This window comes from Microcaecilia unicolor, chromosome 12, assembly GCF_901765095.1.
Source record: "Microcaecilia unicolor chromosome 12, aMicUni1.1, whole genome shotgun sequence".
NCBI classification, from domain to species: Eukaryota; Metazoa; Chordata; class Amphibia; order Gymnophiona; family Siphonopidae; genus Microcaecilia; species Microcaecilia unicolor.
This window is the reverse complement of record NC_044042.1, coordinates 63,853,993-63,869,494: the sequence shown is the minus strand read 5'-3', so window position 1 is coordinate 63,869,494 and position 15,502 is coordinate 63,853,993. Positions and strand designations below refer to the sequence as shown.

At 43.7% G+C, this 15,502-nt stretch overlaps 1 protein-coding gene across 1 annotated transcript in view; it reads left to right on the top strand.

Annotated features, from left to right (window-relative positions):
• The first annotated feature begins 485 nt into the window (after positions 1-485).
• CALCOCO2 (calcium binding and coiled-coil domain 2) overlaps positions 486-15,502 on the top strand; it is a 119,074-nt gene continuing 104,057 nt past the window's right edge. Inside the window, exons 1-2 of the mRNA XM_030221574.1 lie at positions 486-858; positions 13,321-13,484. Of these exons, the coding sequence (XP_030077434.1) occupies positions 13,443-13,484 (42 nt within the window). The 5' untranslated portion in view covers positions 486-858; positions 13,321-13,442. The remainder of the gene's footprint in view (positions 859-13,320; positions 13,485-15,502) is intronic.

The following is a 15,502-nucleotide window of genomic DNA, read 5'->3' as shown; positions in this document are numbered from 1 at the left end:
ATATAGGGGTGAGATACTTCTTTCATACACAGAAGTACTTCACCCCCTATACTATACAGTTCCCTTAGATTTTTGTAAGCCAAGTGCATGACCCTGCATTTTTTAGCATTAAATCTGTGTTGCCAATTATTAGACCATTCTTCAAGCTTTGCTAGATTTCTCCTCATGCTATCCATACCCTCCAGGGTGTCCACCCTATTACAGAGTTTGGTATCATCCATAAAGAGACAAACCTTACCAGATAGTCCTTCTGCAATATCACTCACAAAGACATTAAAAAGAACCGGCCCAAGGACAGATCCCTATGGTACACCACTGATAACATCCTTTTCTTCGGAGCAAACTCCATTTATCACTACTATCTGTCTCCTTCTATTTAACCAGTTTTTAACCTAGTCAGTCACTTTAGGTCCCATACCGAGGACACTCAGTTTATATATCAGTCGTCTGTGCGGAACCGTGTCAAAGGCTTTGCTAAAATCCAAGTACACCACATCTAGCGCCCCTCCCTCACCAAACTGTTTGGTCATCCAGTCAACGAAATCCATCAGATTTGTCTGAGGAGACCTGCCTCTAATGAAACCATGCTGCCCCGGGTCCTGTAGTCCTTTCCTTTTTTGAAGTTTCCCTGTAAATTATTTGTTAAATTTCAGTTGGGTAAATATGTGGGGGTTTTTTAGCCATCTGAATTAATGGCCTTTATTAATAGCAAGAAAATTATAGGATGTTCTTCTGATCCTCAAGTCTGAATGCATTATCATGTGTTTGCAGATAAAAAGGAGCAATCATAGTAGCAGGTACAATCATGGAGGATTCCAATAAACTGCAACATCCAGAGAAGATTCCAAGTCATTATCCGTCAGTGAAACAAGTTGAGTCTTCTTAATGAGGGCAGATAATATGGTTTTCATTGTGTTTTTCTTTCTTAGAATTCCTCTGTTGTGGATTTGTAGCCATTTCTTCTATAGATTAAAGGTCTTGATCTTTTTTTTCTTATTGTTTATATTGTATTTGAGAGCTAATTTGTACAAGAGTTTATTCTTGGTATTTAAAAATTAACTTATAAAGAAAAGAAAAGAATTGGGTTATATAGATGCAGTTACTTCCTTGCTATTTTGCTGAGATGACCTTAAGCTATTGGTACTCCTACAGTCATAAGGTCTTTGTTACAATGAATCAGCCACCAAAAATGTTTCCTGTATGTTTCCTTACACAACTGTACAAGATACCATGCTGCAGGTCTTGCCAGCATATTTCACAGAACTACAATCACCAAAAAGGGATCTTATTCATGCTTCTCTTCTAATATCATATATATATATATATATATATATATATATATATATATATATATATATATATATATATATATATATATATATATATCGCGGGAGGATTGTGAAAAATTACAAGAGGACCTTACGAGACTGGGAGACTGGGCATCTAAATGGCAGATGACGTTTAATATGAGCAAGTGCAAAGTGATGCATGTGGGAAAGAGGAACCCGAATTATAGCTACGTCATGCAAGGTTCCACGTTAGGAGTCACAGACCAAGAAAGGGATCTAGGTGTCATCGTTGATGATACGTTGAAACCTTCTGCTCAGTGTGCTGCTGCGGCTAAGAAAGCAAATAGAATGTTAGGTATTATTAGGAAAGGAATGGAAAACAAAAATGGGGATGTTATAATGCCTTTGTATCGCTTCATGGTGCGAACGCACCTCGAATATTGTGTTCAATTCTGGTCGCCGCATCTCAAAAAAGATATAGTGGAATTAGAAAAGGTGCAGAGAAGGGTGACGAAAATGATAAAGGGGATGGGACAACTTCCCTATGAGGAAAGGCTAAAGCGGCTAGGGTTCTTCAGCTTGGAGAAAAGGCGGCTGAGGAGAGATATGATAGAGGTCTATAAAATAATGATTGGAGTTGAACGGGTAGATGTGAAGTGTCTGTTTACTCTTTCCAAAAATACTAGGACTAGGGGGCATGCAATGAAGCTACAATGTAGTAAATTTAAAACAAATCGGAGAAAATGTTTCTTCACTCAACGTGTAGTTAAACTCTGGAATTCGTTGCCAGAGAATGTGGTAAAGGCAGTTAGCTTAGTGGAGTTTTTAAAAGGTTTGGACGGCTTCCTAAAGGAAAAGTCCATAGACCATTATTAAATGGACTTGGGGAAAATCCACTATTTCTGGGAGAAGCAGTATAAAATGTTTAGTACTATTTTTTAGATCTTGTCAGGTATTTGTGACCTGGATTGGCCACTGTTGGAAACAGGATGCTGGGCTTGATGGACCTTTGGTCTTTTCCAGTATGGCAATACTTATGTACTTATATATCAGGGGTGGCCCAAGACAGTCTGCCGCCTGAGGCGAGGGGATGTCTGCCACCCCAGCTCCGCTCAGCTCCCCCCGGCTCCGCTCCCCTCTTCCTTCCTTCCTTCTTTTCTGGCTTTCCAAAAGTCGGGGTGGCAGTGATTCCCATATGCTACCCTGCCACCAGCCCAGGCCCCTTCTCTCTACTGTGGCCTAAAGAGAGAAGGAGTCAACGGCAGGGCAGCGTATGGGAAGCACTGCTGCCCAAACATTTGGAAAACAAGAAAAGAAGGTAAATTCAGGGAAGGAAGACTGGGAGTGATGCCAAAGTGCAGTGGGGGTGGATGCCACTTCAAAAGACTGCCGCCTGAGGCCTCTGCCTCAGATGGCCTAATGATAAGGCCGCCACTGAGATATATATTATTCAATGCAGAAAAGGTGAAAGGGATGCTATACTGGTGGAACAGGCTAAAGGTTAAAGACAAAATAAAACAAGGAGAGCAAGGCAACACTTTTGTGGAGGAACATTTCTTCTCTTGATTTAATGGAAGTAGTGTAGCTCCCAAAAGCAAGTCAAGAAAGGATTTATGTGTACAGACCTATGTTTACCTGTGGGGAAAGGCCTAGCTGAAGGTGGCCTCCTACACCCACATGTGGGTGAAAGCATGACACTGTTCACAACATTTGCCAGCAGTGGAAAGAGATGGTGTCAGGGGTAGGGTTGAGACAAAGATTGCAAAGCACATATGGGATTTAATTTTGAAATATCCATATGTATGTTTTGTCTGCAAAGTAAGCAGAGGATAGAATCCTTGTAGTACTCCTGGGGAATTTCCATTTGAAAATCATCTTGCAGATCTGCTGGTATCAAGTAAACAAACAGTCCAGCACATTTCAAAATTGCCCTTCCCATGTATTAAGTCCAATAAAAAGATGACCTTTCTTTCCACATATTGTAATTACATTTTTAAATTGCTGCGGCTTGATGCAAGGAGAAGCCTTCAATGCTATACCGAATATTCTTCTGATTACATAATAGATTAATGAACAAATGGACAAATTAATCATATGCAATATCTTGGTTTCAATCTTATTTCTCTTTTCCCTACCCTTCTATGTGACCTTATTTCTTGCTCCAAAGCATTCTGCTTACCAGTTTGAAAGGTCTATTGATAATCACTCTGGTTGTACAAATCATGGGGCCAATGGAAAAACAGCCGGAGGCAAATAGCTATTTGGGAAATGAAAACATTTACTATTCATAGATGAAGCAGAACCTGTGTGGGAGACTGAACAGCGGTGAATAAGGCAAAAGAGGCATTTAATGAAACATTTCAGTCTCATCTTGCTCCAAGCCACAGAATGCATTTGTTACTTCATTTCTCAATGCATGAGTCTCATTATCCCCTTACAGACCTGCAGGGTCAATCTGGTGACAACACTCCTTATAGAAAAAAGGTGGGGAAACCACACAGAGCATGCTCAGAGAACATAAGAATAGCCATACTGGGTCAGATCAATGGTCCATCTAGCCCAGTATTCTGTTTCCAACAGTGGCCAATCCAGGTCAAAAGTACCTGGCAGAAACCCAAATAGTAGCAACATTCCATGCTACCAATCCCAGGACAAGTAATGGCTTCCCCATGTCTGTCTCAATAGCAGACTATGGACTTGTCCTCCAGGAACTTGTTATCCAGATACGCTGTTACCACATCCTCTGGCAAAGGGTTTCAGAGCTTAACTATTTGTTGAGTGAAAAAGAATTTCCATGTAACTTCACGTTACCTTGTTGTGCCTCTTTTTCTGTAGCACACAGAAAAAGGCTGTCACCAGGTCCTTTTATGAATTAGTATTCTTGTTTTGCTTGTATCCTTTTTTTCAGGATCTTCACTTGATGTGGTGTCTTTCTGTAGGCATTCTGAGATCAGTTCATTGCACCTGGCAATGAGATGTTTAATGGTTTCCAGTTCAACTGCATTTATCTGTTTTGCTGTATTTTCTTTTATATGTAGTCTGTAGTCCATTGCTCTGCACTGCAATTGCCAGTCTCTCTTTTTTAGGTTAAAGTTTTTCTCTCTTTAATTATTCCCATGGCAGATTTTGATCTATGTGTGGTTCTTGAAGTGACTCTGTATTTCCCACTGCATTTTTGCCACTTGTCTTTCCTTATTTGCTGGTCTAACTCTTGATTTCCAAATTCTTTTGGATGTGTATAGGTGCTGTGGTTTTCTTCATTTAATTCCTACGGTGCTGGGGCAAATAAGCATTTCAGACAGTGAGCAGCATCAGCAGCGTACCTAACTTATATGGTACCCAGGACAGGGCAGGGCACTCCCTCGGCGTAGCGTGCACCCTTTTGGCCAGCACAGACATCCCTTCTCCAAGCAAGAGAGCGTGCAGAGCAGGAGCACGGCTGTCGGCTCTGCCGGTCCCCTGCCCCCTCTCATATCAACTTCCTGTTCCGGGGCAGGAGACCAGCTAAGCCAACAGCTGTGTACCTGCTCTGTGCATCCCCTTGCTGCCGGCACCCGGGGCAGACTGCCCCCACTGCCCCACCCTAGGTATGCTAGAGAGCAGCATAGACTGAGGTGTGGTCTCAGTCATTTTTGGCTTCTTGGCCTTAGGTAATGCTGCCATTGTAACTAAGTATGCTTAGTGTGGTTCCCCTGTATTTTATTTTCATTAACAAGGGAGATGGTATTTCAGTGAGCATGGAGATGAGGTGATGTGGTGAGTGCAATATGGGCAGGTATTTTTAACTTTGCCCAAAAAGTAAACAGGATGCTAGGAATTATTAGGAAAGGGATGGTAAATAAGACAGAGAATACTATAATGCCTCTGTGTCGCTCCATGGTGAGACCCCAACTTGAGTATTGTGTTCAATTCTGGTCACCATATGGAGGCATATTTTCAAAGCACTTTGGGAGGCTAAGTTCCATAGGTTTCTATGGAACTTTGGGAGGCTAAGTGCTTTGAAAATGAGCCTGGTACATCTCAAAAAAGATATAGCAGAATTAGAAAAGGTTCAAAGAACAGCGACCAAAATGATAAAGGAGATGGAACTCCTCTCTTATGAGGAAAGGCTAAAGAGGTTCGAGCTCTTGAGCTCGGAAAAGAGATGGCTGAGGGGAGATATGATTGAGGTCTACAAAATCCTAAGTGGTGTAGAACAAGTAGAAATGTCAAATGAATCAATTGTTACTCTTTCAAAAAGTAAAACGACTAGGGGACAATCAAGGAATTTACATGGTACTACTTTTAAAATGAACAGGAGGAAATCTTTTTTCACTCAATGAATAGTTAAGCTCTGGAACTCATTGCCAGTGGTATCAGCGGTTAGTGTATCTGGGTTTCAAAAGGTTTGGATATGTTCCTGGAGGAAAAGTCCATAGTCTGCTATTGAGATAGACGTGGGGAAAGCCATTGCTTCTCCTTGGGATTGGTAGGATGGAATGTTGTTACTATTTGGGTTTCTTCCAGGTACTTGTGACCTGGATTGGTCACTGTTGGAAACAGGATACTGGGCTAGATGCACCATTGGTCTGACCCAGTATGGCTATTCTTATGTTCTTACGTACTGTATCAGAAAATACTGGGATCACAACTCCAAGTTCTCTATGTAATACCAATTGAAAGCTTTCTCTTTTTACCTGTTTAATTTTATTATGTCATCCTTGCTCTCCATGTAAAACCAATTGTATCTTTTTTCTCTGTTATGGCGAAAGCCATGACCGAAATTGTAAGCCACATTGAGCCTGCAAATAGGTGGGAAAATGTGGGATACAAATGCAACAAATCTCTACTGTAATAAAAAGCACCTCCAACGTTCTGAAGCTGACTCCGTGGCTTCATTGACGTGAAGGGTTGGTAAGGTTCGTCAGATTCGTGAGTCTGTAACCATCTCTCTTGGCCCCACCCCCGCGCCTCTGATAGGTCCGCCACCCTCGACGTCATCACGTTTTGACGTCGAGGGCGGCAGACCAATCAGAGGCGCGAGGGCGGGGCCAAGAGAGATGGTTACAGACTCACGAATCTGACGAACCTTACCAACCCTTCACTTCAATGAAGCCACGGAGCCAGCTTCACAACATTGCAGGTGCGTTTTGTTACACTACACAGCTCCCTAATTTTTCACTTAAACATCGCAGGGTGGCTGGGGGGGGGGGGAAGAGGGGGGCAACTACCCTGGAACTGGGAGGGGGGGCGGACGGACCCTGAAACTGGGAGGGAGGGAGGGGGCCCCTGGCACACACTCTCATTCTCACACACACACACACACACACACACACACACACACACACACACACACACACTCACAGCTCCCTAATTTTTCACTTAAACATCACAGGGTGGCTGGAGGGGGGAGGAAGAGGGGGGGCAATGACCCTGGAACTGGGTGGGTGGGAGGGAGGGCGGACCCTGGAACTTGGAGGGGAGCCAGGTGGACCCTGAAACTGGGAGGGAGGGGGGGACCATGAAACTTGGATGGAGGGGGAGGGGGAGGGGGCAACAACCCTGGAACTGGGTGGGTGGGTGGGAGGGAGGGCGGGCGGACCCTGAAACTGGGAGGGAGGGGGCCCCTGGCACACACTCTCATTCTCACACACACACACACTCTCGCACACAGTCTCACTCTCTCTGTCACACACACTCACACACACATTCACTCTCTCTCTGTCACACACACTCACACATTCACTCTCTCTCTCTCTATCACACACTCACTCTCACACACACTCTGTAAAACACACACACTCTGAGGAAAACATTGCTAGCGCCCGTTTCATTTGTGTCAGAAACGGGCCTTTTTCCCTAGTAAATAAATAAATATCCCCATTTCAATTGATGAAAAGCTTGACTCAAGAAAACTGGACATGGTGAGAAAGAAGAAAAACACAAGAAGGGCATTGCTAAAAGAAGTGTCAGTATCAAATGACTATTCTGTACTACCGAGCAAAGAAAACCACTCCAAAGGGGTGGAGGGACACTGGTTCCTATGTAAAAGGTTGCAGAAGCAAGAAGTAGGAAAAGTAGGCTCTTCTAAAAACCAGAGGAGACGTCTATAAAGAAACAATATGGTTTATTATTTTGGTTATATAACACTATATATATATATTTATATATATTGTTTTGTTCTCCCTTTTTCCTTTTATTCTTCTTTTAATTTGGATAGGTCCTCTTATTTGTTCATATGTAGTTATTATTGTGCAATATATAGTTACTACATTTTTGTAACCCAATTGTGTTTTTTATGCTTGTATACAACACCATTGTATCTTATACAAATAATATTTTATTCACAACTTTTATTTTACATCATTTTTTATCCTATGAATTGTTGTATTAGTCAATTTGTGTAACAATTATATACATATATATACTTTTTTAAATTATGAGTTTTATAGTTATTCATGTATATCTGTTGCATATAATATATTTTTATTATCATACTAGTAAAAAAGGCCCGTTTCTGTCAGAAATGAAACGGGCGCTAGCAAGGTTTTCCTTGGAGTGTATGTTTGAGATAGTGTGTGTGAGAGATGGAGTGAGTGTGTCAGAGAGAGAATGAGAGAGAGAGACAGTGTGTGTGTGTGTGTGTTTGTGTGAGAGAGAGTGTGTGAGAGACAGAAAGGGGCATAATCGAACGGAAACGTCTATCTCCATGGGCGTTTATCTCCGAGAACGGGTCCATGAAGGGGCGGACCGAACCGTATTTTCAAAAAACATGGACGTTTATCTTTTTTTGAGCTGGGCGTTTTTGTTTTTCAGCGATAATGGAAACCGAAAGCGCCCAGCTCAAAAACGAATAACTCCAAGACATTTATTTGTGGGAGGGGCCAGGATTCGTAGTGCACTGGTCCCCCTCACATGCCAGGACACCAACCAGGCACCCTAGGGGGCACTTTTACAAAAAAAAAAAGGTAAAACAGCTCCCAGGTGCATAGCACCCTTCCCTTGGGTGTTGAGCCCCTCAAATCCCCCTCAAAACCCACTGCCCACAAGTCTACACCATTACTATAGCCCTAAGGGGTGAAGGGGGGCACCTACATGTGGGTACAGTGGGTTTGGGGGGCGGTTTGGAGGGCTCCCATTTACCAGCACAAGTGTAACAGGTGGGGGGGGGATGGGCCTGGGTCCACCTGCCTGAAGTCCGCTGCACCCCCTAATAACTGCTCCAGTGACCTGCATACTGCTGCCAGGGAGGTGGGTATGACATTTGAGGGTGAAATAAAAAGTTGTGAAACGGCATATTTTGTGGTGGGAGGGGGTTTGTGACCACTGGGGGAGTCAGGGGAGGTCATCCCCGATTCCCTCCAGTGGTCATCTGGTCATTTAGGGCACTTTTTGGGCCTTATTCGTGGAAAAACAGGGTCCAGGAAAAGTGCCCTAAATTCTTGCTAAAAACGCATATTTTTTTTCCATTATCGGCGAAAGGCGCCCATCTCTGATCGGCCGATAACCATGCCCCAGTTCCGCCTTCACCACGCCTTTGACACACCCCCATCAACTTTGTCTGCATCCGCGACGGAGTGCAGTTGAAAACGTCCAAATTCGGCTTTCGATTATACCGCTTTATTCGTTTTTGTGAGATAAACATCTATCTCCCGATTTGGGTCACAATATAGGCGTTTTTCTCTTTCGATTATAAGCAGGAGAGTGTCTGTGTGTGTGAGACTGTGTGTGTGTGACAGAGAGATAGAGTGTGATAGACAGAGAGTGTGTCAGAGAGAGTGTATGTGAGAGACAGAGAGTGAGTGAGTGAGTGTGTACCCCATCCCCTCTCTCAGGACCCCCCTCCCCTCTTTATGGTCTGAGGACCCCCATTCCACCCCCACCTTTCTGGTCTCAGGACCCCCCTCACCACCTCCCCTGCCCCCCCTCCAGCCACCCATGTCCAGCGACCCTCCTCTCCCCCTGCCCCCCTGCAACCACCCATGTCCAGTGATTCTCCTCTCCCCCTGCCCCCCTTGCAGCCACCCATGTCCAGCAACCCTCCTCTCCCCCTGCAGCCACCCATATCCAGCGACCCTTCTCTCCTCCTGCCCCCCCCCCCCCACAGCCACCCATGTCCAACCATGGCGGACTCGCGAGACTTCTGCTGTAGTTTTGCAGGCCACCCTTGTAAGTGTTGCCAGCCATTTTGACCAGCGATCCGGCAGCAGGGGAGGGTCAGCGCCAGTGCCAGCAGTGGGCAGGCAGGACCGGGAATCTTTCCTGCCTCCCCCGAAAAATTCGCTACACAACCTGGGTGGGTGGAGGGGAGGCAGGTGAGAGAGCAGGGTCATTGGACATGGGTTGCTGCAGGGGGGGCAGGGGAGAGGAGGGTCGCTGGACATGGGTGGCTGCAGGGGGGGCAGAGGGAGAGGAGGGTCGCTGGACATGGGAGGCTGCAGGTGGGGCAGGGGAGAGGAGGGTCGCTGGACATGGGTGGCTGCAGGGGGGCAGGGGAGGGAGGAGGGTCGCTGGACATGGATCAGCTGTGAGGCATGGAATGTTTTTTTTTTCTTTATTCGCGGGTTCTGAAGTTCACAGCATAATTGCAACGGTGATGTCAGTCTGACTACGGAGCCTAGCTCAGTAACTCTGAAGGAGCCACGTACACAGGCAGCAAGATTAGAACGTTGGAAGTGAGAATTATTATATAGGATGTCCATATGCTGTTATCATTTTATACATTTATTTGTGGATAAATTTTGATTTGTTTGTTTATATATAAAAAAGTATTATTTCTGTTGATGTTTTGATATATATGTTTTTAATTCCTATACATTTTTATTACAAATATATGTTTTTCTATCTATGGTATTAAGCATACTTTGATTATTTGTTTTTGTGTTTTTATAAATCTTATGTTTTAGACTCCTGAAGAAGGTGTGAGCTAGCGCCGAAACACAGCTGTGTTGAGTCGTTGTCACTTCGCTTGCAATAAAGAATTGCTTCTTTATAGACGTCTCCTCTGGTTTTTAGAAGAGCCTACCTTTCCTACTTCTTGCTTCTGTATTTTGTACTACCTACAGAGAGAAGATCATCAAAAGGGCTGACCTTAAGCAGGGGGCAACAGGGGTGGCTGGTCAGGGCCCTGTCTCCAAACCCCCCACCACCTTAAAATGTGCTTTTCTCTGCAGAGGACTTAGGGTAATGGCAGCAGTTTGAATAGGCCATCTGCCGCTGACCCTGGAGCCTCTCTCTGCTTCGTTCTGCCCTTGCAGAAACAGGAAGCTACATCAGAAGGGGGCAGGATGCAGTAGAGAGTGAGTTCCAGGGTCCGCGACAGACAGTCTATGTGAATTGCTGCCACTGCTCTGAACCCTCTATGGCGAAACGCATGTTTTAAGGTAGGGGTGGATTCATAGACGAGGAAACATACCAGACTGCCGGGGGGTCACCCACACAGGGCCCTGCAATCGGTAAGGCTGGATCTAAGCATCAAGAGACCAAGAAATTGTGGCAGAAAGATACAAATGACGTCCCCAATTGTATTGGGTGCAAATGGCTTAGTGAGAAAGAACTTTCAAATATACTTGATATGTTGCCTGTACATATTATATCCTCTGATCGCCAGCATAAAGCTCACTTTGTCACAATGAAAATATTAAGACGAATATCATATCTAACATATCCGGGTTTACAAGTAACATTTATGTATTCCTATCTTGGTATGTGCAAAACAAATTTTACAAGCAGCAAACGTTTTATAAAATCACCTACATAATTTACATTTTAGTGGTGTATTACTACTTAGACATATACTAGTCAATATTCAGCTGATGGAAGTGAGGATTTAAAAAATATATTTTTATATCTATTCTGAGTCTATCCTGAGTCAATTGATATTGAGTCTCCTTAACCTGGGTGAACAAATTTTCCAGAACTTTTACTTTCCTCCCTTCATCAGTTATCTGTTTATCCAAAGCTTTCAAGGTTGTTGAATTAGACAATGCAGTAGTAAAGCTCATACAAACCTTGTGTAGCACCTCCAAGGCAGTCCATATCAATCCTAAAGTCAACTCACAGGGTCTTATTAGTGGCCGAATGTCAACAGTTCTATCGGAGGATAGAGCTGCAGCCATCAACTGACTGCTCCCAGATGAAATCTCTCCACTGAAACTGGATTACTCACCCCTTGCTTCCCCGGAGAAGGTCCTTCCTGCTCAGTTGGTTGAAAACCGTGTTCAAGAGTCAAACTCTCTGCAGGAGAAAGAGCTAACTGGCCACCATTGCCAAAGCAACCAGTGATTCCTTCCACAGCTCCTTGTGCCTACTGCTCAACACCCTACAGAAGAGGAAAGGGTGATACTTCGCTCTCCAGACTGAGGCTCTTCCACCTTGGTCAATGCAGAAGCACCCAGATTGATTTAGGTTGAACAAATGCTGAAATCAGAACCTGCTTCAATGAAGGAATCTGATGCTTTGAGGGATTTGGGAATCTCTGACCTTCCCTTCAAAGATCTAAGGAAATATAGTTGAGAGGTAATTAGAGCTCTGATCAGCATGTCCTACAAGGTGTCCATCTTACCCCTGAGTGTTTTTTTTAAACACTGACCACCAAGAGCAGAAATAGGCCCTAATATTCAATGCCAAGCCATGTCTGGCCACCAGCATTGAATATTCGACACTGACTAGACTGTTTCTTGCTGCAAGGTCTATGTCCTTTCCTCCTCCTCTGAAGAACAGCAGCCATAAGTACATAAGTATTGCCACACTGGTACAGACCAAAGGTCCATCAAGCCCAGCATCCTATTTCCAACAGTGGCCAATCCAGGTCACAAATACCTGGCAAGATCTCAGAAAACCTCAATACACTTTATGATGGTTATAGGTTATCCCAGAAATAAGCAGTGGATTTTCCCAAGTCAATTTAATAATGGTCTATGGACTTTTCCTTTAGGAAGTGGTCCAGACCCTTTTTAAACCCCACTAAGCTAACCGCCTTTACCACATTCTCTGGCAACGAATTCCAGAGTTTAATTACACGCTGAGTGAAGAAACATTTTCTCAGATTTGTATTAAATTTACTGCTTTGTAGCTTCATCACATATCTCCTAATCCTAGTATTTTTGGAAAGAGTATCCAAAGCCCTTCCCCGTCCTTCCTCCTTCCCTCAAAGAACAAGATTCCCCTTCTTCCCTCCCTCCCCTGATGAACAAGGTCCCTCCCAAGGTAGCCCCCCACCCCTCACCCCTAGTGGGCTGCTCTGGGCCTACCATTACTATCCATGGTGGTCGTGGTGTTTGGGGCAGGAGCAATATTCAATCACTCCTGCCAAGACTGGCTCCAGTATAAAAATGGCTGATATGACTTCTAGAGGTACTGTCAGGGTGGTACGATAGTATCATGAGACAGCTGCCAGATGTCACAGCAGCCATTTTGACATTGGAGCCATCCTGGATAGGAGGAATTAGGCATCGCTTCTGCTCTGAAGACCACTTGACCACCAGGGACTGGAACTGTAGGCCCAAGGAAGTCAAGTCTGTTGTGGGGGGGGGGGGGGGGGGAGCACACACAGCTTTGAGCTGGTACTCTTAAGTTATGTGGGTGCACCTGCAAAACTCCTGGTTCCTCACCGTCTCTACTACCTGTAATGTCCTCTCTTGCCCACATTCAACATAGACGGTTAGGGCCGATATTCAGCAGCACTGGCTGAGCATGATTTCGGCAAGCAACAGCCTTTCCTGCCCACTTAAATCACTTTCAATATCAGGCCTATAATTTATACAGCTAAGAGTCACTGTTCCTGGAATGTTTCAAATCCTAACCTCTTTTTAGATGGACAGGTTTGGCCATATTTAGATTTATACATCCAAAATTACCTGATTAATTTGCAGGAGGCCAACTGCATAAGCACTTTCTAATATCAGTCTCATGAGGGTAATTCTATGACAGCGCATCTATTTTTGGCTCTAAACATGTGCCTATTTTGAGCCTATTCTATAAAGAAAAGTATGTGCCTACATTTCTTTATGGAACGCCAGTATAACTGGTCAAATATGTGCCTATATTTTAGGAGTGAGCACTTACACCTGCCTTAGAGCATACGCAGTGAGTATGCATCAGCGGCTGGAGGCACACTGCAAACTTCCTCATTCCTGAAGCAGCACAAGGGGGAGGGGGTGGCTCAGACAGCATATGTCTTCAGCTGGAAGGGTTTTGGCATCCCTGCCAGAAAAGGTATTAATTTTAACACAGCGGGGGAGGGGGAAGAAGAAATGTGTGGCACCCCCAATAATGGACTGCTGGCTAAGCCCCTGCTACAAAAAGGTCAGGTTTTCAGACTATCCCTAATAAATAAGCATTCTTAATACAAACTTATGGAGTAAATCTACAATAATTAATCCTATTGGGACCAAAGACAGATTGAATATTCGTTTGTTGGAGTTTTTATTTTTGTTACATTTGTACCCCACGCTTTCCCACTCATGGCAGGCTCAATGTGGCTTACATGGGGCATGGAGAGTTAAGTGACTTGCCCAGAGTCACAAGGAGCTGCCTGTGCCTGAAGTGGGAATTGAACTCAGTTCCTCAGGACCAAAGTCCACCACCCTAACCACTAGGCCACTCCTCCAAAATTATTATCCAGATGATGCCCGACATCAAGATTATTGAATAAAGAGAGGATATTTCTCAGCTGTTGGATACTTTACTGCTGGATGCAGGGAGTTTGGACTATGACAAGTTATACTTGAGGTTACAAGACTTTTTTAGTTTATATACACACGTGGTTTGGTATGTATAATCAGTGCAGCTGTGATTGGAACTTTCTCGAGGAAAAGAGAAAATGGTGGACCTCATTTGAGTTGGCTTTAGATATGTGGAGGAGTGGCCTAGTGGCCTAGTGGTTAGGGTGGTGGACTTTGGTCCTGGGGAGCTGAGGAACTGAGTTCAGTTCCCACTTCAGGCACAGATAGCTCCTTGTGACTCTAGGCAAATCACTTAACCCTCCATTGCCCCATGTAAGCCGCATTGAGCCTGCCATGAGTGGGAAAGCGCAGGATACAAATGCAACAAAAAAAAATATATATATATGTATATTAGTTGGAATAAACATGTAAATGTATGGTGAATAATGCATATGTGATTAAATAGGTTGGCAAAATAAATGTAAAAATTTATATTAGTCATATAATAAATATGCATGAGATAGATTTATACCACATCCATTATAAACAAATATATCTGACACATATTCACTCAGGATATCCTGAAAGTCTGGCCTGTTTGCGTCCTCTGAGGACTGAGAGTGAATACCACTGGTGTAGAGCGTGGATCATTTTGACTGTGATTTTATAGAGACATTTAAAATGCCTCATAAAACTTCTCTGTGCGTAAAAGTATGGATGATGACAAGAACACATGCACTTTTACATGACTGAGTTATGGGTGTGCTCTGGAGCGGAGTATGAATGGACCTCAAGCAGTTGTGCTTTCCATGCATACTGTATAAACTTTACATGTGAATATTACACCTCACCCAAACAGGCCACAGCTTCCTTTTAGTTGCAACATACAAGGTGTCCATAAAAAACGAGAGCGCCAACATTTTTCCAAATAACCCCAAAACGTCCTACTGCAGCAAAAGCTTCTGCCTGAAATTCGAGTCATTTCTGAGCACTTTATTTTTCAACAGGATGGAGCACATCAAGCTCGCTAAATGGTTGAGCTTTTAATTAGTGAAACTCCAGAATTCATTGAGACAACAGCTCAGTGGCATCAAAGACCTTCATGTCAAGGTTGAAGGAGGACACTTTGAACTCAAAATATGAATTAACTAAGAAAAGCCCCCATTGCACAAATCTAGTTTCAAATGTCAAACTAAATGTTTAAACAAAGTATTTTGAAACTATGCTAGGGGTCCTGTTTTTTCCAGACATTGTGTATAAAGCTTTTAAAGGGTAATTTTATGTGCCTTTAGAAACAAGTACCTGCTTGTCCTTTAAACCTAGGTGACGTGGTATAAAATCACCCTTCATATATAAACTTCATCTTTGTGATCCAGGGAGTATAATCAGTCTTTCTATCTAAGATTAGAAAAATGGTTTATAGTTAAACTTTTCTCAAATCACTCAGATTTTCTTTAGGTTTCTAGATCATATCTACCAAGAGACATCATAAGTTAACTGAATTATTTTTCTTAGTTAAAAATTGTCAGCCTGAATTACCAGGATAGCCTTAGGCTCAGGGAGTCTGCA